Source organism: Heliangelus exortis, chromosome Z (assembly GCF_036169615.1).
Source record: "Heliangelus exortis chromosome Z, bHelExo1.hap1, whole genome shotgun sequence".
NCBI classification, from domain to species: domain Eukaryota; kingdom Metazoa; phylum Chordata; class Aves; order Apodiformes; family Trochilidae; genus Heliangelus; species Heliangelus exortis.
The window spans coordinates 56,554,783-56,581,555 of record NC_092454.1 but is presented as its reverse complement, the minus strand read 5'-3'; the positions used below and the strand labels follow the sequence as shown (position 1 = coordinate 56,581,555).

Sequence of the window (26,773 nt, the reverse complement as noted above, 5' to 3'; positions counted from 1 at the left end):
GTAAAACCAAATACAATTGTCAGTCATGGCCATTCACCACTTCTCTGGGCAACCAGTTCCAGTATCTAACCACCCTCATAAAAAAAATATTTACATTGTCTGAATTGACCTTCTTTACTGTCACTACAGCCCCTGATAAACAGTCTTTGTTTTCTTTACGAGCTCTGTTCATATACTGAAAGGCCATCAGAAGGTATCTGTAATAACCTCACTGTCATCTCTATGTTTCAGTATAACTTCCAGGAGGATCTGTTCCACAGTGTTACTAGGCATTGAAGTGAGGCTGGCAGGTTGGTAGTTCCCAGTTTCCTTCTTTTTACTCTTGTTAAAAATGGATGTGATATTCCCTTTCCTACAGTCGCTGGAGACTTGACCTGATTGCCATGACTTCACATATAATTAAGAGTGGCTTAGCAACTACATTTGTCAATTCCCTCAGAGCCCTGCAATGCAAATACAATGCTTATTTTGCAAAGTAAGATGGTACTAGTCCAGATCCATCTGGCATAGTACATTTGAGTGTAGTTTGGATAGCAAGATAGGTTTCTGGTATTCTTGTTTACATTAAAGAGAAGTAGTATTCTGTCTGCAATGATATTTAGGAACCAAGCTGAATATTTTAATTTCTTCATAAGTAACTGCTCACCGATATTAAAGAAAAAAAATTACCTTTAATTTGCATTAAGTAATAGGTACACTGAAAAATTTAAAATTATGTCTTAAACTTCCCTTTTTTCCCATTAGCACTCTTGATTTTGCCCATAAACTTATTCCTGCTTGTAAGTTGTATGCTATTGATATGGTTACCTGAAGGTTTCTAATCCTTTAATTAAACCACATTTTTTATTGCACTGTCAAATTAAACCTATTTTATTTCTTGTTCCACAAAAATAATACCAAATGACCTAGTCATAACCAAAGCCTCTGATGCTAGATATTTGTAAACTGTTTGGGGTTGAGTGTACAGATTATGAATTAAAGCCTGGATCAAGGCTGAGCCTAATTTGAAAGTCTGTGAAATATGTGTGCAGTAAATGAGTTACTGTAGGGAGAAAATTTGAGTGGCCAAAGCTTAAATGGATCTGAAACTGGCCAGAGCTGTGGGAGACAATGAAAATTTTTTTCAAATAAATTAACGGCAAAAGGCAGTGTAGACATGACATCAGTCCCTTACAGAATAAGGATGGTCACCTCTCCAACAGGAATATAGACAAACCAGAGGTATTTAATGCATTCTTTGCCTCTGTTTTCAACACTGATGATGGATCAAGGGGTCCTCAGTACCCAACACTGGAGAACCATTTTTACCCCTCTTCATGGCTCTCATGTCAGTGGCCCACAAGATGGAGACCAGGCAAGACAAAGACCCCCCATAAGTGAAGACAGTTTGTGACTATCTAAGATATAAAAGTCCTTGAGACCTGGTGTGATGCATCCCAAAGTCCTCAGACCATTGGCAGATATAGTTGGCAGATGTCGTTGCCAAGCCACTCTCCATGATATTTGAAGTCATGGTAGTCAGGTGAAGTCCCTGGTGACTGGAAGGGAAACATCACACCCATTTTTAAAAAGGTAATGTCCTGGTTTGGGCCAGGATAAAGGTAATTTTCTGTCTTGTACTTTTGCTTTCAGCTTTACAAGAGTAAGTAGATGACATCTGTTACTCAATTTAATTGCCAGTGTTAAACCCTGACAGGGAAAAAAGAGGACCCTGAAACCACCACTCTGTCAGCCTCACCTAGGTGCCTGGCAAGAGCATGGAGCAGATACTCCCAAAAGACATGCTTTGGCACATGGAGGACAGGGAGATGACTCAAGATAGCCAACATGGCTTTACTATGGGCAAATCCTTCCTGACAAGCCCCTAGTGGCTTTCTATAGTGGAGTGACTACACCAATCAACAAGGGAAAAGCAATGAATGTCATCCGTCCGCACTTCTGCAAGGCCTTTGACACATTCCCCCACAATATCCTACTCACCAGGTTGGAGAGATAGGGATTTGATGAGTGGACTGTTCAGTGGATAAGGAATTGGCTGATGGTTTCATCCAGAGAGTCGTGGTCAATGATTGAAGTCCAGATGGAAACCAGTGACAAGTGTTGTCCCTCAGGGGTCCGTACTGGGACCTGTACCGTTCAGTGTTTTACACCTGAGGGTGTCCCTGCTTACTGTAGGGGGGTTGGACTAGGTGACCTTTAGAGCTCCCTGCCAACCCAAATTAAATATTTTATGGTTCTGTGAATTCAAACATAACCAAGCAACTGATGAGTTGTCAGATATTTTGAAAGAACCTGAAAAACTTCATGTCAATCCTTGCCTAGCAGAGCAGATGTAAGCTATGTATGTTCAAGAGGATGACCAATCTCCCATCTTTGCACTGCCTTGAAACAGGTTATGTCTTGAGTCTGTTGTCACCCTTGGCCTTGGAAGGAGCTGGGGCATCCCTTAGGCTCACACAGGTGTACAGGTAACACACAGCCAGACTTTGCTTACCCAATGACCAGGACTTAGGTCAGCATGGAGGGTCTGACATAGCTGTGCAGTCATAATCTCTAACTGCAGTGTGTTGATTTTCCATCCAGCTGATGAGCTTATTGATATTTACTTTTAATTTTTTTAGCTCTTTCACTTTCCAGTGAGGAAGTGGAGATGAGCACAAAAAAGTTTATAAAAAGTATGAGATTCGGACACATTTTGAACAGTGTTAGTGTCCATGTAGGCCTTCTTTAAACTTAAAGGGATCAATAACATATGAAGTGCCTATATAAGATGCTATAAATTATACCTAGCATAAGTAACCTAACCAGTAAGATGCTGATCACAGCCATTAGGTAAGTTATTTTGGGGAGGGGTTATTTCTCACAGGCACTGTGCCAGCCTAATGTCTTTGCTCCACTATTTCACTCTGAAGCTGCTTAAATTGACACTACTGTTGAGAAAAATCTTCCTGCAACCTCAGGCCAGGTATTATTCACTTGTCCTTGATGTACCTTGCTACTCCCAAATCATATCTAGGAAAAAGAGTAGAGGTACACAGATATAAATGGTTAAGCAAATGTAATATGGAGCTATTAGTTTAGTGGGATTTTAAGGTTAAGCAAATGTTACACTCTACCATAGCACATAAACTGGGACTGTTAAATGGCTTGCTGTAATAAGAACACCTGGATACAAATAAGCTATAATGAAAGAAGGTGTCTGTTTTCCCTGTCTAAATTAAAACAAAGGAACTTTGAATTTATGAACAGACCTCAGATGCTGGTGTCTTGATCCAGTGAAGGTGAATTTATTGGGTTTTCATACTGGTTCCCATTGGAAGAGGATATGGTTTTCAGTGTTTTGGGGGTGTCAGGATTCTTATGAAATGGTCTGAGAGTCACACTTAGCCCTTTGAGTCCATTTATGGAGGCATTAAAGGTATTCTCCACAATAGAGTGTTAAAAATAACTTAATTTACTATTTTTTTACAATTTTATGTGTGCATTTCTGTGCTACTGTGTGTGATACAGTATTTATTCTTTTGGATACTTCTCAGAAAAAAGTGAGTCTACATGTGGCAAACAAATGGCACAGCCTTGCTGGAGACTGGATTTTTTTTCTCATGTGTTTGGTTTAAAATTCATTGCATTAAATTCTGAGAATCATGTGAAATTTAAAAGGTTGACACTTGCATTAATTCAAATTCTGTAGTGCAGTTTTACATAGTAAATAAATGTTTTGTATGATAGGGGATGTTCTGGTTTTCCCTGATTTAATATTGTCTGTTGAAGAAAACAGAATATCTTATATTTGCATAGAATACCTACTACTTGTTCTTGTTTGTTATTTACTCTTGATACTGTTCTTCCATCCTACAAAGTTCTAAAAGGGTCTACTGAAATTCGCTGTTTCATGTTGGACATAGGCATCCCTTGTGTGAAGAAAAATAACCCAGACCTCAGACAGCAATGAAAATCTGATGTGCTTAGCTCTGACATAGTCACTTATGCCTTTGGGTGTGGCCTTTAACTCTGGTTGACTTGGTTACTCTAACAATGAAATCTAGAAATAGTGTTTGATTATGTATATAAAAACTATTTAAAATATTGAATGCAAAATGAGAAATAATTAATTTTAAGAGCCATCAAAGAATCATTAAGTCTAAAATTCTGTTCCAGGGAAGGATCGCAATTTCAGCTTCTTGCTGTTCTCCTGTGATGACACTAGCAGGCTTGAAAACCTTGCTTGAAGAAGAACTAATAAACAAAACTGATGATAAGAGCTGGAGCTAGATTGTGAGAGAAAATAGTTCTGGAGGAAATAGCTTTCAGTGTACTGTTCTTGTGCTTGGGAAAGGTCCACTTTAAAGAGAAATTGTAGTTGCTTCCTGGACCATAAGCCAGTTCTCCACATCTTGACCACAAAACACAGATGGCAGAAAAGCAATTCCTCAGAAGTCTTCTTGAGAATATGGATAAGTGGGAGGAAATCTGTTAATGAAATCAAACCAATATTATTAAAATGCATAATCAAGTCTATAACTATGAATAGATTTTTGGTGGCAGGAGGTGGTAACTGAATACATTTCAATGCAATGCTTAAACAGAAAGAAAAGCTGTTCTTCCAGGAAAGAATAGGAAAAAAAGACAAAAAGAAAAATGGCTTTCTCTTTTTGAGGTTGCCTGACAAAACACATACCAGTGGAATACAAAAGGCCTCATTCTAATTGAATTACAAACTGTGTAATAGTTTAAGCTGCACCAGCTGGTCTTATGAAGCTACCACATTCCTTGGAGACATGTTCTTTGGATTCTCTTAAAGCTCTTAATAGACCAGTTTGCATTGCCTCCTGAGCCTTTGTGCTGAAACAGCAAGATGTATAGCTCAACAGCTCAGGCTTTATTAAACAATAACTAGAGTGAAGCACAGCACATGGTGTTTGTGCATGTGTGTTTTTAACTTGTATTAATTTGTACTTAGTAGCATCTTTCTCTGTGTCTCTGTTCTTCTGCTCTTTGTTGCTTCAAGCTGTCACATCACGGAGCAGTCACAGCCTTATGGACAGCCTCTTGTTTAATGGGAGCTGGAGGCACTGAGTAGTTCTGTGGAGTGCTGCTGAACATTTTAATTAATAAGTTCAGTGTTCATTCTGGGAATAATTAGGAGAGATTCTTGTAGCTGAGGTTTCTCAATACATCCCTGAATCAGGTCAGCAAGGGAAAAAGTAAGGCATGGGAGCTTTTTGAAGCTTAATAAAGTAACAACACTCAGTTGAGCAACAGCCTTAACCTTGCACCAGAGAAGTAAATTAACTTGCAATTTGCCACATGAGGTCAACTTTAGATTATTTTGAAAGATATTGTGAGCTGTGCATTAGAAGCACATGTAACTTTGAATGACGAGCTGTCAGCTAAAAACAGGACAATGTATGACCATTTCTTTTTTCTGTGGAAAGCTCATGCAGTTTTATATGTAGTTGTAATGCTTCATTGGTCAATAGCACACCAGCTAAAAATATCTGTTTCTTTGAAAACATATGGTGTCTATATATTCTTTAAAAATTATCAGTTGTTCTAATCCTAAATATTTTTTCTGGTTTACTTTCCAAAATACTGTTTTTAATAGGTTTGTGTTTGTTTGGGTTTTTTTTTGTTTGGTTTGGGGTTTTTTTGGGGTTTTTTTTGTTTTGTTTTTTGGGGGGGGTGTTGTTTGGGTTGGTTTGGTTTATTTTCATGTCAGCAAAGCATTTGAAATTTCACAGACATAATGATTTTCATTTGTTTATATGAAGATTCTTGTAACAGTTAAACATTTGATTAAGAAAGATTTGCTATTAAAGAACTTAATTTCTGTATATAGAGAATGTGTAGTTTTATAGCACGGGATCGTGTGTCTTACCAAGGGTGTTCCACAAGTTTATAAGAAAAAGATTTCTGTTTAGTAAGATACATATGTTGTCCCTGGTTTTTTGTTGGTTTTTTTTCCTTTTTAATTCTGAATTCAGAGAATAGCATACTGATTAATGTCAGGCATATCCTGTAACATGTAAGTAATAATGCAAGTTTGCTTTTTTGCTTGCCTTGGTTAGAGAAACAAGCCTGTTGTCTGATGCAAGTACTTACATGCATCCCTCTCTGAAACTGGGTCTCTAAAGTGAAAATATTCTGCATTACTTTTACATACTGGCTTGTAAAAGCATAAATTCTAATTTTAGTCATGAAGGATCTTACAATCACCATAATAGGTGGGAACAGTCCCTTTAGAGTGGGAAACAGACCCTTTAGGTTTACTGTGAAGCGTAGATTTGTTGTCACCTGTTTTATATCTTGAATCCCATGGAAAGAATGGATGTATACAATGTATTTGTGACTTGAATAATGGTGATCTTCAGGAGGGAGAAATATGAAGTGGGGAATGCTTTGCTGTAGCTGTGAAAGTCTCTTTGGTTTCCCTCAAGCTGGGATACAGAAGCAGATGCCATCTGCCTTTCTCATGCAACCCGAGAAGACCATCTGATTGTTGAAAGTACCCTTGGGTGGTAAATTAAGGCTGTAACCATTATATCAAGACCTCTTAAAAGTCTTACTTTTTATCTTTTTAAATTAATTATTTCACACTTTTCCCCTTTTTACAGTATTCTGTAACTTCTCTCAAGACCATCCCAGAATTATGTAGAAGGTGTGATTCCCAAAATGAAGACAGATCAGGTATGATGCCCACTTCTGTCCACTCGTCATTTACTAAGGCTGCTTTTTATGGTGTACAACTTGTCAACAACAGCTTCTTGGCAGTGTTCTGTTGTTTTGTTTTCTCTCATTTTTTGTGCAGCTTTCTGGAAACAAGACTTTTTTTTTTTCCTTTTCTTTTCTTTATTTTTTTTCGACAGATGTTAGTTCATTAGAAGGAAAAAAGTTCCAAAAAAGGATTTGGCTGTATACAGATAAATGTAGGGCTTCATCTCAGCAGCTCCAAACCACAGTATATGCAACAATTTACTTGAAAACCCAAGAAACCATTGGTGACAAGATGTAATAATGTAGGCGCCAATGAAAAAATGTTGGATACATTTACTACCCATATGGCCATGACCAGTTTGAGGGATGATGTTTCGCCCGAGTCTGAAACTGTATCAAGGATGCTACATGATAGAATCTACTCTAGAGCATACTGTAACAGTTAAGATTAAAGGGGAGTTTTTGAGTTTAATAGTGTAAACTAAATGAAGAATCATGGCATATAGATGAGAACCAGCTGGAGAACTTCCCCCTGCCCCCTGACAAAAAGTGCATTCAGTGTTGGTTTTCACATTGTAAATGAGATTAATCCCCATTTGTTTTTCTCTTCCTGATGGAGAAGCAATGAATTGGTGAGAGGAGCATTTTTGTTAAGCTATGAAAAGTTTATTGTGCTTTCTGATGCTTTAGTTGAACTTTGGTTAATTTTGTTCCATCAAATACTTTTATAACAGAAATGGGAGACCTGGAATCTGGTGGGGTTGCAGAAGGCTTTTAAGTACTGTGCTATACTTTGTCAACTTCTATTTCTGTATTTCCTTCCAGAGAGTTGTAAATTTCTGAAGTGTGTGACTAAGTCAGCTTCTTCTAGTAGAGTCATTAAAGGCCAGGTTATCACAGCCCTGTGCTGCTGCTCTTGGCAGTAAAGGGAAGCAAAGCTCTCCTTACCATAGCTGCTTGCCAAGTTACTGTCCACACAGAGCACAGCAGTGATGGCACACACAGTATTACCCACATGCAAGCAGAGGGAAGGAAGAAATGGAAGAGGAGAGGACCCCTGATTTGCCCTCTTTTGCTTTTGTCCCCTCTCCCTCTTTCTCCTGACCCTATCCTTTCCTCTCTCTTACCTGTTCTTACCCCATTCTCTTCTCATTCTCCCATTCTTATCCCATTTCTCCCCAACATTCTTCCCTTCCTCTGCCTGCTCTCTCACCCTGCTGCCATCCCTTCCATTCCTCCCTACTTCTTACCCACTTCTTTCTCCTTTCTCCACCTCATAATTTACTGCAATTCTCCTTACAGTTCCTCCCTACATTCCTCTCACCATGCTATCCCCCTTTCTTTCTTTCTTTCTTGCTTGCTTGCTTGCTTTTGCTTTCTTGCTTTTGCTTCCTTCCTTGCTTCCTTTCTTGCTTCCTTCCTTGCTTCCTTTCTTGCTTGCTTGCTTGCTTGCTTGCTTGCTTCCTTCCTTCCTTCCTTCCTTCCTTCCTTCCTTCCCCCCTTCCTTCCTTCTGACCTGCTCCAGGACCTCAATCTCCTTCCTGAACTGAGGGGCCCAGAACTGTTCCTGATCCAGGCCAGGATGCCATTGGCCTTCTTGGCCACCTGGGCACACTGCTGGCTCATGTTCAGCTTCCTGTCAATCCAGACTCCCAGGTCCCTTCCTGCCTGGCTGCTCTCAGCCACTCTGTGCCCAGCCTGGAGCTCCCCATGGGGTTGTTGTGGCCAAAGTGCAGGACCCGGCACTTGGCCTTGTTGAACCTCATCCCGTTGGAATCAGCCCAACTCTCCAGTCTGTCCAGGGCCCTCTGCAGAGCCCTCCTGCCTTCCAGCTGATCGACACCTCCCCCCAGCTTAGTGTCATCTGCAAATTTGCTGATGATGGACTCAATCCCCTCATCTAAATCATCAATAAAGATATTGAACAGAACTGGGCCCAACACTGATCCCTGGGGGACACCACTGGTGACCGGCCGCCAACTGGAAGCAGCCCCGTTCAGCACCACTCTCTGGGCCCGGCCCTCCAGCCAGTTCTTAACCCAGCACAGAGTGCCCCTGTCCAAGCTGTGGGCTGACAGCTTTTTCAGGAGAATGCTGTGGGAGATGGTGTCAAAGGCCTTGCTGTAGTCCAGGTAGATCCCATCCACCAGGCAGGTCACCTGATCATAAAAGGAGATCAAGTTGGTCAGACAGGACCTGCCCTTTCTAAACCCGTGCTGGCTGGGTCTAATCCCTTGCCCATCCTGCAGGTGCTGTGTGATTACACTGAGGATGATCTGTTCCGTAACCCTGCCAGGCACTGAGGTCAGGCTGACGGGCCTGTAGTTTCCTGGGTTCTCCTTCCGGCCCTTTTTGTGGATTGGCGTGACATTCGCCAACTTCCAATCATCTGGGATGTCCCCAGTGAGCCAGGACTGTTGGTAGATGATAGAGAGAGGCTTGGCGAGCTCTTCTGCCAGCTCTCTCATCACCCTTGGGTGGATCCCATCTGGTCCCATAGACTTGAGGGGATCCAAGCAGTTCAATAGGTCACTGACTGTTTCCTTCTGGATTACAGGGGGGCTGTTTAGATTCTTGTCACCTTCTATAAGCTCCAGAAGCCAGCTGTCCTCAGGATAACCTGTCACCAACTACAACTACCCTTCTTTTCTTCTTTGTAGCTGTAGTTGTAACCCGTCTGGTAGACAGGGGGTGAGCAGGAGACCTTTCAGACAGATCTTCCTCTTGTCTGGCCTCTGCCTGATTCTCTGAGTCCAGGGCCTCATATCTGTTCTCTAAGGGCACCTGGGGGGGTGGTGGAGGTTGGGAGGGGATTCTTTTACCTTTCCGATGGGGGACCTGTTTCCATTCCCCCTCAGCCCCTTGGTTTGCATTAACTGCCTGATGGCTGGAGGGGCAGGGCTTCACCATCTCCTTCTGGTATTCTTTTGGGGTCAAAAGGGTGTGACTCCACCAGTCAATTTCCCTTTCACTGTCTCTAATAGTTCTTAGTCTCTCCACCTCCTCCTTGTGCTCTGCTACCATGCATAGCAAGTCATTCACCTGCTCGCATCGCACACAGACCCTATTCTCACTGTCCTCAGGTGCTAACACCAGGCTTAAACACTCTGCACAGCCAGAGGCCTGGACAGCTACATCCATCTTTGTGTTCCTCTTCAGGGGTTCCCTGAGTGTGGACACACCCTTCGTCTCAACAGCAACAGCTTTCGCTTTTTTTGAAACCATTGCTGGCTGTGCCCCTCCTGCTTGCCCTGCCTGCGCCAGCTGCCTCGCTAACTGCTGTGTCACTTTCCTGTTTGCCAGCTCCTGTTCACTGCGCTCCGGGTCGCTGGCACTCCGGGCAGTCACTTAAATCCCTCATGGCTGGGCTGCGTGTCGCCCCCTTATCAGCTGATTGGCCTCACCGGAGACCCTCCAGCAGAAAAGTTGTGCAGCACGCTCCCAGTAGCCATTTCAAACTCGTTCAAATTTGTTCTTACTATTCCTTCCCACCATTCTTCATCCCCATTCTCCTCACCCTAGCATTCTTACCCTCCAGTTGTGCAGAGCTTACCTTTTATCCCCCCGTTCTTCCCTTTCCATCATTCTTTCCCACTGTTCTTCCCCTTGTTTTTTCCACTAGTCTTCCCTCCAAAATCTTTCCCAATATTCTTTCTACCGTTCTTCTAGACCCTTCTTCCTCCCATTCTCACCATTCTCCTCCCCACCATTCACTGCTCCTCATTGTCACTGACTTCATTCCCCACACAGTACTTTCCTAATCTCTTCTGTGTCTCCTTCCCCTTCATTTGCTGCCCACTGCTATTCCGTGCCCCCCTCCTCTGCCTGTCAGTATTAGCAGCTGATCATTTGGCAGCCAGGCATTATCTCATCTTGTTATAAAAAGAGAAAAAAACACTCATTCACTCAGCTGCTCCAAGTGAGCAAGGTGACCCAGAGGAGAACAGCTGCAGGGACAAGAATGGGCCCTAAGACATTCTCCTGGCTGGGATGTTCATAAGTACTGCTCAACCACAGTGGCAGCATCAGTACCTGTTTTCAGGAAGAAGATTCTTTTTAAAACTTATGTGGTAGTCTTAAAGTCAAATACAGGCCAGTACCAAAGATGAATCACTGGTTATAAGCTTACCGTTGTTGCTTCATGGTTTCTTCTTCAGTCAGACATTTTTCAGTGATTATTTTAATGACATCTGCACTCATCTACTGCCTTGAAAAGGGCTCAACAGAAGCAAGTACAGGCATTGCTGGAAGACAGTAGTAGCTCTGGAGAGTTTGCTTTGCTTAAAAAAGCTTTTAAGCTTTGCTTAGAAGTCTTGAGTCAAAAAAGAGGACGTTACCACTTACTGACAAAGTGGAAACAGTATTGAAATCTATTCTTTTCTCCCTACTTATAACATCTGAGTTTGGGTAAATTGGCAACATTACTCAAATTTTTTACTCTGCTTAAACAGCAAGTAAACATACAGTGTTGAACAGGAAGGTGTCACTTTACATCCCTGTGCAGACATCAGTATCAGAATTATCTTGAAAAGTCTACAGTTGCATCAGTCAACATTGTAAAAGGTCCCAGCTGTTGCTTTTCATGCTAGCTTTTGATGCAGTGTCTTGCCTTCCTCATCCTGCAGACCATTAAAAAAATACTCCTCAAATTATTGCTGCTATGTACTATTTTTGATGAAGCTAGGTTATATCATAAATTTTCAGTATGTATAACATTAATGCTGGTTTATACCAGTACTCCAGTGGCAATTTAAGTTATTACGCGGAGAAAAACTCAGAGATTTTACAAAGAGTTGATCCAGCTCTCTACCTCATACTGACTGTTGGTTAAAATGGAAGGATGTGGAAGTACGACTGTCCAAGAATTAATTTTTTTTTTTAAAGAACAAAAAGTTAAATATAAGTTAGCCATAGGATGAGACATGCCAGGCCCTAATAATCTAAAATATAATTCTCTGTCAGTTTTGTCTCAGGAAAATATTTAATTCACTAACACAGTTAAGACAAAAGTATAGATAAATTAAGATTCAACTTTATACTTAAAAATATATTTAAAAATGAAGACAAGATTTTTGCCAACAAGATTGTTAGAGCAGATTTGAACCAGACAGTTCCTCTTCGTACATTTTTTAATTATACAGCTGATATTATGAAAGTCTTACTGTTCATTGTTTGCAGATGAGTTTAGTAAATAACCCTATAAATCCCATTTTCTTCCCCCATGTCATGTAAATATTGAATAGTATGCTAGTAACATATGAAAGTGTTTGGTTACATTGTTTTCAAATTACTCTAAACACTTCTAATCCTAGGCAAACATTCCAGTGTTTACCAGTCAGTGTGCTTTCTCAAGCACTTTACATAGACCTTTGAATAGCTTGTTGGGTTGGTTTTTTTTCTTTCTTTAACTGTTTCCGCTTCCCTGTAATTTTTGCCCAACTTACATGTTCTTTTGCACAAGAAGAGATTAGAAAGGCTGAGAAATGTAGTGCAGTTTTTCCTCCCTGAATTCCTACTGTCACTTCACTTCATCAACCCTCACTGGCCAGTGAGAAGATCCTATGGTTCCTTCCTCACTCTTTTGAAAGATGTACATGAAAGTTGCTCTGTAAGTATAGTCTCAGTCCTGAGTCCTCTGTGTTCTTTCTTGGATTCAGAGAATTCTGTATCAGCAAAATTCTAAGGGATTCTTGGACCTAAAGTATGTGTGTCAGTATCCCTGTTACAAGATAAAAGATAAATGGAATTGGAGAGAAGGTTTAGGATATATCCTGGTTTATCCACTATAAAGAGTGATTATAGGTAGTTGCTTTCTGTACCATCAGACGTTGAATTGTCTTTGTAACTAGCATAATAACAACTAAGATGGGCATTCTTCCTCTTCAAAGATAGAAAAGTAAAGAACGTGGTATAAAAATAGATCTAGGTAATTAATTTTTTTCTAAAATGAAGTGTTAGCCAGCCTGCTGATTTTGTTCTGGTATTGCCAGAAAATCAGTCCTTTATGCTCTTATTATTAAACATGAAATTGGTTGCTTTCTGTCTGGGCAGATTTTCTAAGGCACTAAGCAAATGGTTCAAGACATCTGTGTTCAACAAGCTTTAATAGACCATACTATTGTTTGAAGTATATTGTCAGCTATCATGACTTTTGATTGTCATTAAATGTATATCTCAATTGAGGACAATATCCTACTCTAGACCTTTAGTCACAGGTTGATAAAAATCCCCAATTGTTATCTTTCTGTAGTGTTTTTTTCACTCCCAAAGTAACTGTCATTCACTGAATTATTCAGAAAATTCATTTCCTATTTGAGAAAAAGAAATAAATGCGTGAATATAAAATCACGCACGACTTCTATCTCAAGCTCTTGGTAGTTTTTAGCTACACAGGAAATTAAATTTGATTTGAGGGCAGTGTTACTGGCATGAATTTCATAGAGTCTGTTGTACTGCAAATGTCTCCCAGGTAAATGTATCTGAAACAATACCAAATTGACTGGAAAATTCTTTGGTAGAATACTGAAGAATTTTCTCAGAAAAAAAAAAGCCAAACCAACAATAATTAACAAATAGTAACAACTAAGATAGCTATGTATGTTTATATATGTAAACATACATATATGTATGTTTATACATAGCTATGCCTTTTCCTACTTTTTTTTTTTTTTTTTTTTCACATCTTCCCTCTTTCAGTTTTACACATTTGTGCCAGGATAACATTTTCCAGTTTTTCAATGGAACTTTACTTGCTACCTCCTTAGATCTGTCTGGCAAAGGGTAAACCTAATAGATTAATTTTGAAATTTTGTTTACTGCTTCTATATTCGCTACTTTAGAAATGGCAGCTTTTGTAGTGTTCTTCCTTAAGCCAAGGTAAGAAAAATTACTCATGCACTGGGGCTCATATTAATGTTTTAATTACCTGGGAAAGTTACAGTGTTATTTAAAAGGATTGATTTGTATTTATTCTGTTTACCATTTCTTCTTTAGAGTGGCTTCAAATTCCATGCAAATGGGAGCAAACTCTCTATTCTTATCTGGACATGATTGTTCTTTAATTTGGTTTGTTATGCTCTGCAGTTTACAGTAAAGAACTCTAAAATATATTCCTGGAAGTTATTAATATATTAAAACTGTAAAACAGTGCCACCTTCAGTTAAAATTGTTAAATATTATTTCAGTGAAAAAAAGAGAGAGTAGACAAAACCAGAATTGTTTTTGATTAACCATCAACATTTAATGGACACAGAGTCACAGAATCCCATAAACTTTAGGGTAGAAAAAAACTTTAAGATATTTTTAGAATTTTTTTTTTTAGAATTGGCTGGGTTGGAAGGGACCTCAGAGATCATCAAGTCCAACCCTTGACCCACCGCTGCAGTTACCAGACCATGGCACTGAGTGCCACATCCAGTCTCTTTTTAAATATCTCCAGGGACGGAGAGTCCACCACTTCACTGGGCAGCCCATTCCAATGCTTGATCACCCTCTCTGTAAAGAAATTCTTTCTAATATCTAACCTAAACTCCCCCTGGCACAACTTAAGACCATGCCCTCTTGTCTTGTTGAAAGTCATCTGGGAAAAGAGACCAACCCTCACTTGGCTACAACCTCCTTTCAGGGAGTTGTAGAGAGTGATGAGGTCTCCTCTGAGCCTCCTCTTCTCCAGGCTGAACAGCCCCAGCTCCCTCAGCCTCTCCTCATAGGATCTGTGCTCGAGTCCTTTCACCATCCTGGTTGCCCTCCTTTGGACCTGCTCCAGGACCTCGATATCCTTCCTGAACTGAGGGGCCCAGAACTGGACACAGTACTCAAGGTGTGGCCTCACCAATGCTGAGTACAGGGACAGAATCGCTTCCTTGGACCTGCCGGCCACGCTGTACCTGATACAGGCCAGGATGCCATTGGCCTTCTTGGCCACCTGGGCACACTGCTGGCTCATGTTCAGCTTCCTGTCAATCCAGACTCCCAGGTCCCTTTCTGTCTGGCTGCTCTCAGCCACTCTGTGCCCAGCCTGGAGCTCCCCATGGGGTTGTTGTGGCCAAAGTGCAGGACCCGGCACTTGGCCTTGTTGAACCTCATCCCACTGGAATCAGCCCAACTCTCCAGTCTGTCCAGGGCCCTCTGCAGAGCCCTCCTGCCTTCCAGCTGATCGACACCTCCCCCCAGCTTAGTGTCATCTGCAAATTTGCTGATGATGGACTCAATCCCCTCATCTAAATCATCAATAAAGATATTGAACAGAACTGGGCCCAACACTGATCCCTGGGGGACACCACTGGTGACCGGCCGCCAACTGGAAGCAGCACCGTTCAGCGCCACTCTCTGGGCCCGGCCCTCCAGCCAGTTCTTAACCCAGCACAGAGTGCCCCTGTCCAAGCTGTGGGCTGACAGCTTTTTCAGGAGAATGCTGTGGGAGATGGTGTCAAAGGCCTTGCTGTAGTCCAGGTAGACCCCATCCACCAGGCAGGTCACCTGATCATAAAAGGAGATCAGGTTGGTCAGACAGGACCTGCCCTTCCTAAACCCGTGCTGGCTGGGTCTAATCCCTTGCCCATCCTGCAGGTGCTGTGTGATTACACTGAGGATGATCTGTTCCGTAACCCTGCCAGGCACTGAGGTCAGGCTGACGGGCCTGTAGTTTCCTGGGTTCTCCTTCCGGCCCTTTTTGTGGATTGGCGTGACATTCGCCAACTTCCAATCATCTGGGATGTCCCCAGTGAGCCAGGACTGTTGGTAGATGATAGAGAGAGGCTTGGCGAGCTCTTCTGCCAGCTCTCTCATCACCCTTGGGTTGATCCCATCTGGTCCCATAGACTTGTGGGGATCCAAGCAGCTCAGTAGGTCACTGACTTTGTCCTTCAGGATTACAGGGGGGTTGTTTAGATTCTTGTCACCTTCTATAAGCTCCAGAAGCCATCTGTCCTCAGGATAACTTGTCTTTCTGTTGAAAACTGAGGTAAAGAAGTTGTTAAATACCTCAGCCTTTTCTTCATCTTTGACAACTATATTCCCACCTGTGTCCAGTAGTAAAGAATGGATGTTTTCCTTGCCCATTCTTTTGCTGTTGATGTATCTGTAGAAGGACTTTTTGTTATCCTTCACAGAGGTGACATTGTGCCTTTGTCTCTCTAATTTTCTTTCTACATGACCTAACTATGTTCCTAAATTCCTCCTTAGTAGTTAGCCCTTTTCTCCATAATTGGTAGGCCCTCTTCTTAACCCTAAATTCTTTCAGAGTCTCCCAGTTTAGCCAGACCGGTCATCTTCCCTGCCGGCTCGCCTTTCAGCACACTGGGACAGCCTGCTCCTGTGCTTTCAAAACTTGCTCCTTGAAGTACATCCATCCCTCCTGGACCCCTTTGTTTTCAAGGGTATACTCTGAACTAATCTTCTGAATAGGCCAAAATCTGCCCTCCGGAAGTCCAACATAGAGGTTATATTGACAACCCTCCTTGTATCCCTGAATATTGAAAATTCTATTATTTCATGATCGCTAAGTCCCAGGCGTCCACTGACCACCACATCTCTCACCAGCCCCTCTCTGTTTGTGAAAAGAAGGTCAAGTGGGGCTCCATCCCTGGTGGGCTCATTTACTAGTTGGAGCAGGAAATTATCTTCTATACACTCTAGGAATCTCCTAGACTGCCTGCTCTCTGCGGTGTGGAGTTCCCAGCAGATGTCTGCTTGGTTAAAGTCACCCACGAGAACAAGGGATGACGATTTTGAAACATGTGCCAGCTGCTTGTAGAATAATTCATCATCCTCATCATCCTGATTGGGTGGTCTGTAACAGACTCCCATCATGGTATCAGCCTTGTTGGCCTTCCCTCTGATTCTAATCCACAGGCACTCCACCTTGTGATTGCTGACCTCAACTTCTACAGTGTCAAGAGACTCTCTAACATATAGGGCTACCCCTCCGCCTCTCCTTCCCTGCCTGTCCCTTCTGAAGAGCCTGTAGCCACCCATGGCAGCACTCCAGTCATGGGACTCATCCCACCACGTTTCCGTGATAGCGATTACATCATAGCTTTCCTGCTGCACGATGGCTTCCAGCTCCTCTTGTTTGTTGCCCATGCTGCGTGCATTGGTGTACATGCACTTCAGCTGGGCTGCTGGTTTGTCTCTTGGGTAGTCCACCCTTAGGCTCCTTTCTGGAGAGCCCAGTTTCAACCCCATCCCCCTTCAAACCTAGTTTAAAGCCTCCTTATCAGCTCCTTCAACTTATAAGCTAGAGTCCTTTTTCCCCTGTTAGTTAGATGAAGCCCATCTGATTTGAGGACACTAGGTAGTATGGAATTTGCCCCATGCTCAAAAAACCCAAAGTTCCGCCGGTGGCACCAATCCCTTAGCCACCTATTGATCAGATAGGTTTTCCTAGTCCTCTCCTCAATCAGGTCTTCTACTGCTGGAATTGAGGTGAACACCACCTGTGCTCCTGACACATCAAGTAACCGACCCAGTGCCTTGAAGTCCTTTTTAATCACCCTTGTACTTCTTCCAGTTATGTCATCACTGCCAGCCTGGACTACCAACAGTGGATAATAATCTGAGGGCTGAATTTGCTGATGGAGTCTCCTACTAATATCCCTCACCCGGGAGCCGGGAAGGCAGCAGACCTCTCTGTGGGATGGGTCAGGTCGACATATAGGGCCCTCAGTTCCCCTCAGAAGGGAGTCACCAACTACAACCACCCTTCTTCTTTTCTTCGTAGCTGAAGTTGTAACCTGTCTGGCAGACAGGGGGCGAACAGGAGACCTTTCAGAGAGATCTTCCTCTTGTCTGGCCTCTGCCGGATTTCCTGAGTCCAGGGCCTCATATCTGTTCTCTAAGGGCACCTGGGGGGATGGTGGGGGTTGAGAGGGGATTCTTTTACCTTTCCGATGGGGCACCTGTTTCCATTCCCCCCTATCCACCTGGTCTGCATCAACTGCCTGATGGGAGGAGGGGCAGGGCTTCACCGACTCCTTTTGGATTTCTTTTGTGGTCGAAAGGGTGTGACTCCACCAGTCAATTTCCCTTTCACTGTCCCTAATACTTCTTAGTCTCTCTACTTCCTCCTTGAGCTCTGCCACCATGCACAGCAAGTAATTTACCTGCTCGCATTGCACGCAGAGCCCACTCACACTGTCCTCAGATGCTAGCACCAGGCTCAAACACTCTGCACAGCCAGAGGCCTGAACAGCTACATCCATCTTAAGGGGTTTTGTCTGTGTGGACACACCCTTTGTCGTAACAGCGACAGCTTTTCCTTTTCTGGAAACCACTGCTCCTTCAAGAGAAGCAGGAAGTTGTTGTGGCCCTCCTGCTTGCCCTGCCTGTGCCAACTGCCTCGCTAACAGCCGTCACGTTCCTGTTTGCCAGCTCCTGTTCGCCGTGCTCCGGGTCGCTGGCACTCCCGGCAGTTGCTTAAATCCCTCGTGTCAGGGCTGAGTGCCTCCCCCTTATCAGCTGATTGGCCTTGCCAGAGACCCTCCAGCAGAAAAGGTTGTGTAGCAGGCTCCCAGCAGCTGTTTGAATGATCATCAAATCTAACTGTTAACCCAGCACACTTCCAGGTACACCACTAAACCATGTCCCTAAGCACAGTATCTACACATCTTTTAAATACCTCCAGGGATGGTGACTCAACTACTTCCTTGAGCAGCCTGTTCCAGTGTCTGACAACCATTTCAGTAAAGAAATTTATCCCTATATCTAATCTAAACCCTTCCTGGAACAACTTTAGGTCATTTGCTATTGTCCTGTCTCTTGGGAAAAGAGACCAAATGACCTATCTACAAACTCCTTTCAGATAGTTGTGCAGTGTAATAAGGTCTCCCCTCAATCTTCTTTTCTCCAGTCTGAACACCATCAGTTCATTCAGCTCTTCACCAGCTTGGTTGCCTTTCTCTGGACTCACTCCAGCACCTCAATCCCTTTCTTCTAGTGAAGGGACAAAAGTGAACACAGCATTTCACATGTGACCTCACCAGTATCGGGGTGACAGGAACAATCACTTCCCTGCTCCTGGTAGTCACACTATTTCCATCTTGCCTAGACTGCTTTTGCCAAGAAAGGTTGGACCAGATGGTCCTTGAGGTCTGTTACAACCTGGTATTCTATGATTCTGTGATATCAGCCAGGATGCTGTTGGCCTTCTTGGCCACTTGGACACACTGCTGGCTCATATTCAGCCAGCTGTTGACTAACGTGCCAGGTCCTATTCCTCTGGGCAGGTTTCCAGCCCCTCTTCCCCAAGCTTGTAGTGTTGCATAGGGCTGTTATGGCCAAAGTGTAGGACCCACCATTTGGCATTGTTGAATCTCATACAATGGGCCTGTTCCCATCAATCCATAATCAAACGTGTCCATATCCCTTTGCAGAGCCTTCCTCCCCTCAGGCAGATCAAACCTTCCACTGAACTTGGTGTCATCTGCAAACTTACTGGGTTTTTGCTCAATCCCCTTCTACAGATCATTGATAAAGATATTAAACAGCACTGACACTGGGGAACACCACTTTCAACCAGCCACCAACTGGATTTAACTCCATTTACCACAGCTCTTGGGGCCCAGCCATCCAGCCAGGTTTTTTTTTACCAGCAAGGTGTACACCTCTCCAAACCATGAGCAGCCAGTTTCTCCAGGAGAATGCTGTGGGAAACTGTCGAAAGCTTTACTGATGTCTAGGTAGACAACAGACACAGTCTCTCCCTCATCCACTAAGAGGGTCATCATGACATAGAAACAGTAATATTCATGAAAGAGGACCTGCCTTTCATGAACCCAGACTGACTCAGCATGATCACCTGGTTTACCTGTACATGCTGCATCACCATAACCTTCCTCAGCAACGAGGTCAGACTGACAGGCTTGTAATTCCTCAGATCCTTCTTCCAGCCTCTCCTGTAGATGGGCATCACATTTTCTAGCCTCTAGACAGCTCAGACTTCCCTGGATATCTCTTCCTCCATCTCTTGGATCCCCAGTATTGGAGATAAATCAGTATTAACAACCACGTCAAATTTTCTAACAATTTCCCTAGTGCAGACAATACCTCAGTGTCTTTATACAAACTCAGAATCACATTGCTTTAAATGGGCCTGAAATATGTACGGGTCTTAATGATTCAATAGTCTCTGCTGAAGTCATATCATAAAGAAGTTCAGGCACGTCTTTCAGAGGAATGTAAAACTCTAAATGTGAAACTTTGTATATACTAACTACAGGCACCCAAATGATTATACAACATGTGAGCAATATGGTGAAATACTGCATTAAAAATATATTTGACAGTTACAGGTAATTATCAACGCTAATCCCAGACTTCCTTTATGATAATGATGGAATGTGGAGTAAACTCTACTTTAAGTGACTTTTTAAAGCAAGGAGAAAGAATTTTAGATGAAAGGAAAGTTTTTTGAATGCATTCATCCTTCAGCAGCAGTGGAGTCCACCTAACAGAGTCTGTTCTCATATACAGAATCATAGGATACTTTGGTTTGAAAAGGACCTTCAAAGATAATACAGACAAACACCCATAGTATGGGCAGGAACATCTTTCACTAGATCAGGTTGCTTAAGACCCCAGCACTCTTAGGGATGGGGCATGCACAACCTGTGCCAGTGCCTCACCACCCCTCATAGTAAGAATGCAAGACCTCACACTGGGCCTTATACAACTTTGTGAGGTTTACATCAGACCAACCCTTAAGCCTGATCAAGGTCCCTCTGCACAGCACCCTTCCCTCCAGGTGAACCAACTGCACAACGATTTCTGCTTGATAAATCCATGCTGACTACTGATAACCTTCTTCTCTTGTGTGAGCTGAGATATGTCCTCCAGAATGAGCCAGTCCATCATTTTTCTGTAGGATATACCTACCCTGTAATTCTGCAGGTGCTCTCATAACAGGTAAAGCTTCCTCTCTCACCTCCTCATGCCCTCAATACAGAGATGATGCTGAAAAATGCTCCAGCAAAGGCTTCCAATTGGAAGCACATTAGAAGGATTTTTAATTTTTTTTTTTTAGAGATGTAAATTTCTATCCATAAAATAAAGTATGAGGAAGAGATTAAATTGTAAGGTAAGTTTCTTCCTAACTCTCCCCCTTTCTGATTTTTGGCCTACAGTAGTTCTAGGATGTCTATAAATAAATAAATAATTTAAACTATAAATAAGCCCACAGGCCTTTTATTCACATTCTGCATTTCCTCTTCCTGAAGAAGAAGTTAGAAGGACAATATATGATAAAGAACTTCTTTTGTAATTCTGACCCTTGCAGGTTATCTTCAGATACTATTTTCTTTAGTGCCAAGAAAATGCTTTGGTACCCCAGCTGTATCAGGCAGCATGACACTTCTTTACCAGTGTGAATCAAGAAGTTTCCCCCGTTTTTGTGTTTCTGTCTCTTTTTACTTCAGTAACACAACAACAGCATTGTCCAAATCTCTTATATTAGTGAATAAAATTTAAAAAGATAATTTTGGCAACATAGTCGGAAAAAAATTTGCCATCACCTTTTTATATTTGAGGATATTGGTACACAGAAGAGATATATCTTATCTAAGATTACACCAGAATTGCTTGCCAGATTCTGGAATCACTTTAGCTGCTCCCCATTCTAATTCCCTGCTTTGAACTCAGGCCATCCTTTACTGTTGTTTATAAAAGAATCAAACAGTATTTATTTGACCCGTACTTTTAATGGCCCTTGCGTAAGTTCATAAGTATGGAGAGAGGAGTAAAAGGCTTTTCCCCTGAAGCAGCTATTGAGGACTAATTGCATAATTCCCACTGTGCTGTTTCTCTGTAGGCAGCACTTGCTTTTGCTTCTTCAGGGAACAAGCATCTGAAAACAGAAAGGAAGAGACTCAAGCCATACCCTTGCCCACTCTGGCCTATGGTTTCAGTGTTGTGAACAGGGAAACAAAGCTGTAGCTGCCTAAATGCTGTTGCAGCCTGTACAGCACCCACGTAGAAAACTGCACCAAGGATTGTGTCTAGTAGTTTGACTTGCTCTCTCCCCTACTGCTATGTGGTTAAATTCTATATTCTAATCCTTTATTAAACACAGTGTAAACTTTTCATCCCTGTGAAGCTCAAGTTTGAAAGTCAGGACATATATTGCTAACAGTTCTCAGTGTTCCAGTTTGTTTCCTGAGAAAAACAGGTTTGTAAAGAGGTGTTGGGAAGAAAAAGTGGAAGTACCTTATTGTACTCTAAATGTAATGAAAGAAAAGAGAAATACATAAATACTTGACTTTACAATGATCCAAGGCAGATGTGTAACAAAGGTCATTGTTTCTTCACAGTGTCCTGTTTTACAGTTTTATCATCAGTGATTCATGTAAATGTGTGCTATTAAGGTTAGAAAGTGGAGAAAGCCAAGCAACAAAAGCAAGCTTGAATAAAGTGATGACAAACAAAATGTTGATGCCTTTTCCTCTGTCTAGATCCCTGTGTTGAAAGCAGTGTTTTCACAAAACTCAGACAGAATTCGTTTCCATACTGAGTGCTTAATAGTTCCTGTCAGACCAAAACAGCTGGGAAACATATGGTATCCATTTCCCTGTATCACTTGGAAAAAATTTCACATGTAAATAAAACCAACATAAAAGTGTAGGCCTTTGAACCTAGAATCTTATACAATACATAAATAAGTCAGTACAGTGCGTTCTTTGTATTGGCCCACAAAGTTACATGCCTTTTGATTATTATTATTTTTATTTCTTCTTCAGAAATGTATTCTTAAGCACTTCCAAAAGTATTAAGGTAATTTTCAGACATCCGTAACTACTAAGCTATACTAATCTTTCACTTCAGACATTAATGTTGCGCTGAAAGTGTATATTTCTGTTTCCTTAGGAAGGTGCTCATGGCAAATTGTGTGTTTTGACCACAAATTAGATCCCACTGAAACACAGTTAGCATGTGTAATAAATCTGGTTTGTTTAAACAGTATTCTTGACCTTCAGAATGCATTAACTCTTAGTGTACGTTGGAAAAGGCATAGAAACTGCCTAAAAGCTGTAGAGGTTATAGTGCTTCTCCACTCACAATAACAAAACACAGAAAACTCTCTGCCAAAGTCCCACTAATTATGGAGATCTTAAATATTGCCAGCTGGGACTCTCTGAAAGAGTGCAAGCTGAGTAGGATTGAGTTCAAGTTCAGGAGGATTAAGAGTTCAGGTGCCTTGAGCTCCCTTTCTTCTCTGCAAGCCAGATTCACTGGTCTAACTCTATGTCCTGCAGGGCACACAAATGGTCTGAAGAGTCTGTAGCTATCTGTGTGCGTGTGCGTGTGTGTGTGTGTGTGTGTGTGTGTGTGTGTGTATGTGTGTATAAAAGGCATGGAAAGTTTGACAGAGGAGCCCAACATACACTGTAAGGATGGAAAAAGATACCTCATACCTGACTAAGTACATTTAATTTTCAGATCAGAGAATCACAATATTGTTATAGTTGGCAGGGACCACTTGAGATCATCTGTCCCAGTGGCCCTGCTTAAGCAGCAGTACCTAGTGCAGGTTAAATCCAGGACTATGTTCAGTCAGATTAGAATCTGTAGAGGGAGACATGTCTGGACAACTTGTGCTGATGTTTGATCATCCTCACAGTGAAAATGTGTTGTGTTCAGATGGAACTTAGTGCTCATAACCTCTTGTCCTGTCAGTGGTTATTGTGTAGGGGACCCTCCCTCCCTTTTCTTCATTACTTCCATCATGTAATTATACAGAAGGATAAGATTCCTTCTGACCCTTCTCTATGCTGAGTAGTTCCACCTCTCAGGCACTGTTCCTCTGAATTTCGAGTTCTTGTATAAAAAGTACATCTAGCAGAGATAATAGACCTTATCAATTAAATGGTTATTACTGTTGCTAAAAAAAATCCACTAAGAAGTTTTGACTAACTTTTTTGTTGACTTGTGATACATGTCCATGCAATTAGAAAAATGCAGAGTGCAAACTAACATGGTTTGGCAGGACCACTGTAAATGCCACTAGGCTCTTAATGATGTCCATTACTTGTGTAAAATTACTTTATTTGTAAGTGTTTAAAATGTATGTCTTGTTTGAAGAAAGTTCCTTTTCTGGAGTGTCAAATTCTCCAGCTGTTTTGATGGAGATGCAGTTAAATCTGCTTAGATTGTTTCCAGTGTTTGGCCAGGTATATATTTAAAGCATGCTATATCCTGTAACACGTGTGGTTGTAATAATTTCTAAGTCACATTCCTTTGTTTCTTTAGTTTCCAGCAGCAGCTGGAACTGTGGAGTCTCAACTCTTATCGGAAATGCACAGAAACCAACAGGAATTGCAGATGCGTGCAATAAATTCAGACCAGTGAAGAGGGTTTCCCCATTAAAACACCAGCCAGAAAGCTCTGAGAACAATGAAAGTGATGACCAGAAGAACCAGAAGGGAGAATACCAAAAAGGCAGTGATTCTCAACCTGCACCTTCAAATGATGACCAGAGCCCAGGTGGAGAGAGTCTTAAAAGCAAAGCCATCGAGCCTCCTGTTCTTCTCGGGGAGCTGGAGCACTATGACCTGGATATGGATGAAATTTTGGATGTGCCTTACATTAAATCAAGCCAGCAGCTTGATCCTTTTACAAAGGTGGCTCCTGAGAAAAAACTTCTGGGTGTGTGTTCAACAGTGAATGGTCTTAGTGGCAAGACTTGCTCTGCAGGGAACACAGAGAGCTTGCCTGCTGGCGGGACGCAGTTCTGTGTGCTGTCCCCTGTGAAAGGCTCTCAGCTGAGAAAAACGCAGCCCATTGTCCTTGATCAGCACAAGCATTTAACAGAAGAATTGGAGCTTTCCCAGCCTTTAGTTAAGTGTAGCTCAGCCCATGAATCTGAAGCCCAAGGCAAGGGCTTCCTCAGCAGGACATTGGTTGATCCTCACGCTCACAAAACGGAGAAGACGATGCCGAATTGCCACCTGAGGACTTTCCACCTGCAGACAGCAGTGGCAGAAAGCAAGCAACTGGAGGAACTGAGCATGAGCTGGAGCACTGCAGGGGGCCCTGAAGAGAGGAGCGACGAGGTGAAAAAAGTGAAGAGCATCTTAAACATTGTAAAGGAAGGTCAAATATCTTTATTGGTAAGTGTCAGGTTTTTCATAAAATACATAGAATAAGGGCAATTTCTGATGGGTTTTATTAAACTGCAAGAGCTGATGAAGTGCTTATTTTGAACAGCTGCCCTTTTTACCTTGTACGCTCATTAGAAATTGAGTATATGGGCTTACAAATGGGAAGTTTTAATCTTTAAATCAAAGCTGTAGAAACAATGAAGATCCTGGGTTTATGTGCATGTGTCCAAGATTGCTAGTTTATGCAACACACTGAAATCATGTAGGAGGCAGGCATTGGTCTCTTGAGATCACTTAAATATAGAGTTTGGATCTTAATTGAATTTTGCTTTTCACATTTGTGGGTCACTGTTCACTTACTGCTGGTTTACCTCAGCTGTTATTTGGAGGCTGATGATGGGAACAGAGGGGCTTCTGTTGTATTCTGATTATTATTCAGGAGTGATTTTTTCTGTCTTGTTGCAAGCAGCATTCTCAGACAGGAGCTTTCTCTAAAGCCTCATTGACCTCTGACCCATATGAAGTTTTTTTAGTAAATTCTGGCACTGTGATTCAGCATTATCAATGATGGTTTCCAAAGCAACTAAATGCAAGTTAGCACAATGATGCAGAGCATGTGATCTCCACTCAGAACAGCTGGTGGAAGCACAGTGTGTGTATAAGAACTGTTTTTGTTAGATTTTTGTTTAGCTTCTCTGTTTACCAGTCTAACTCAAGCACAAAGACACACTATTGACATAGCAGCAAGAACAAGGGTAAATATTCAAAGTCTACATAAAAGAGAATGTTAGATTGCTCAATAATAAATAAAAGCAAATTAAATTCACCCTGAAACAGGGACTGGGGCGGGGGAGGGGGGAGAAATAGAGGTCATCATAAGTAGGTACATTGAAAGAAAATGCTTATTTTTCCACATATGGCAAAATCTCTGAATGAAGTAGATTTATTGAACAGCACTCTGGCAAGTCTGCACAGCTCTAGGAACTACCATTGCTACTCTTTGACTCTGCCTTCTTCTGGTTTCCTTCTTGAGTTTCTCAATCCAATTTTTTTGTCTCAAAATTATATTTGGGAAGAAATACCGTATTCATTCATGGTTATGTAGTACTTTTGATAAATATTCCAACTATTTTTTTTTGTGTGTGTGGAAACAAGCTATGAAATAAAAGTCTTCTGTTATGTTTTTTAATTAAATTTTATATCGTGCTTAGTACAATATAATTATGATTGCAAAATTAATAAATTAATAAGAAACTTTTTTAGGAGTTAGGAATGTTTTCTGTATAGTTACTCATTAATATAATAAAAAATAGAAAAAGGAGAGAAACTAAATAGAAAATAAAAAAAATATTAAATTATTAAAATACTGTTATTTTTGCAGCTACTTCATTGAACAAACTAGTAAAAAGACAAAGCTACTCCAGATCTTCTGCTGTTGTATGACAATTGCATGAGAATGTGAGAAACACAGTGAATCAAGCCTTTATCCTTTTTGCTAATAATATCCAAGTTCTGTGTAGTGAAGTGAAAAGCTTCTGGTTTTGAGTTATAAAAGAGTATGCCCACAGAGAAACATCTTTGTATTTGGCTTGTGTCTTGGGCTGTGAGGCTTAATGTTCTCTGCATCTTTTTACCCTTATCTGTACTAACATAATGCCTTGTTTTAACAGCCACATTTAGCAGCAGATAATCTGGACAAGATCCATGATGAATGTGACAACAATCTGTTGCATGTAGCAGCATCAAAGGGACATGCAGAATGCCTGCAGCATCTCACTTCTTTGATGGGTGAAGACTGTTTGAATGAACGAAACATTGAGCAGCTAACTCCAGCTGGATTAGCAATAAAGGTAAATTAGTCTCTGCCTCTAGTATATAATGTGACATAAAGGTAAATTCTAGTTTTTTTCTGTGATGGCAGTGGGTAGTACATCCAGAAGGTAATTATTTTTCAAGTGCTTTGTTAACTG

The 26,773-nt window shown here is 41.7% G+C and overlaps 1 protein-coding gene across 8 annotated transcripts in view; it reads left to right on the top strand.

Annotated features, from left to right (window-relative positions):
- The window catches only part of SNCAIP (synuclein alpha interacting protein), an 87,824-nt gene that overhangs the window by 35,316 nt on the left and 25,735 nt on the right, over positions 1-26,773 (top strand). For all 8 annotated transcript variants that reach the window (XM_071730460.1, XM_071730453.1, XM_071730459.1 and 5 more), the window contains 3 exons: positions 6,615-6,687; positions 23,953-24,812; positions 26,474-26,653. In XM_071730460.1, coding sequence (XP_071586561.1) covers positions 6,615-6,687; positions 23,953-24,812; positions 26,474-26,653 — 1,113 coding nt within the window. The remainder of the gene's footprint in view (positions 1-6,614; positions 6,688-23,952; positions 24,813-26,473; positions 26,654-26,773) is intronic.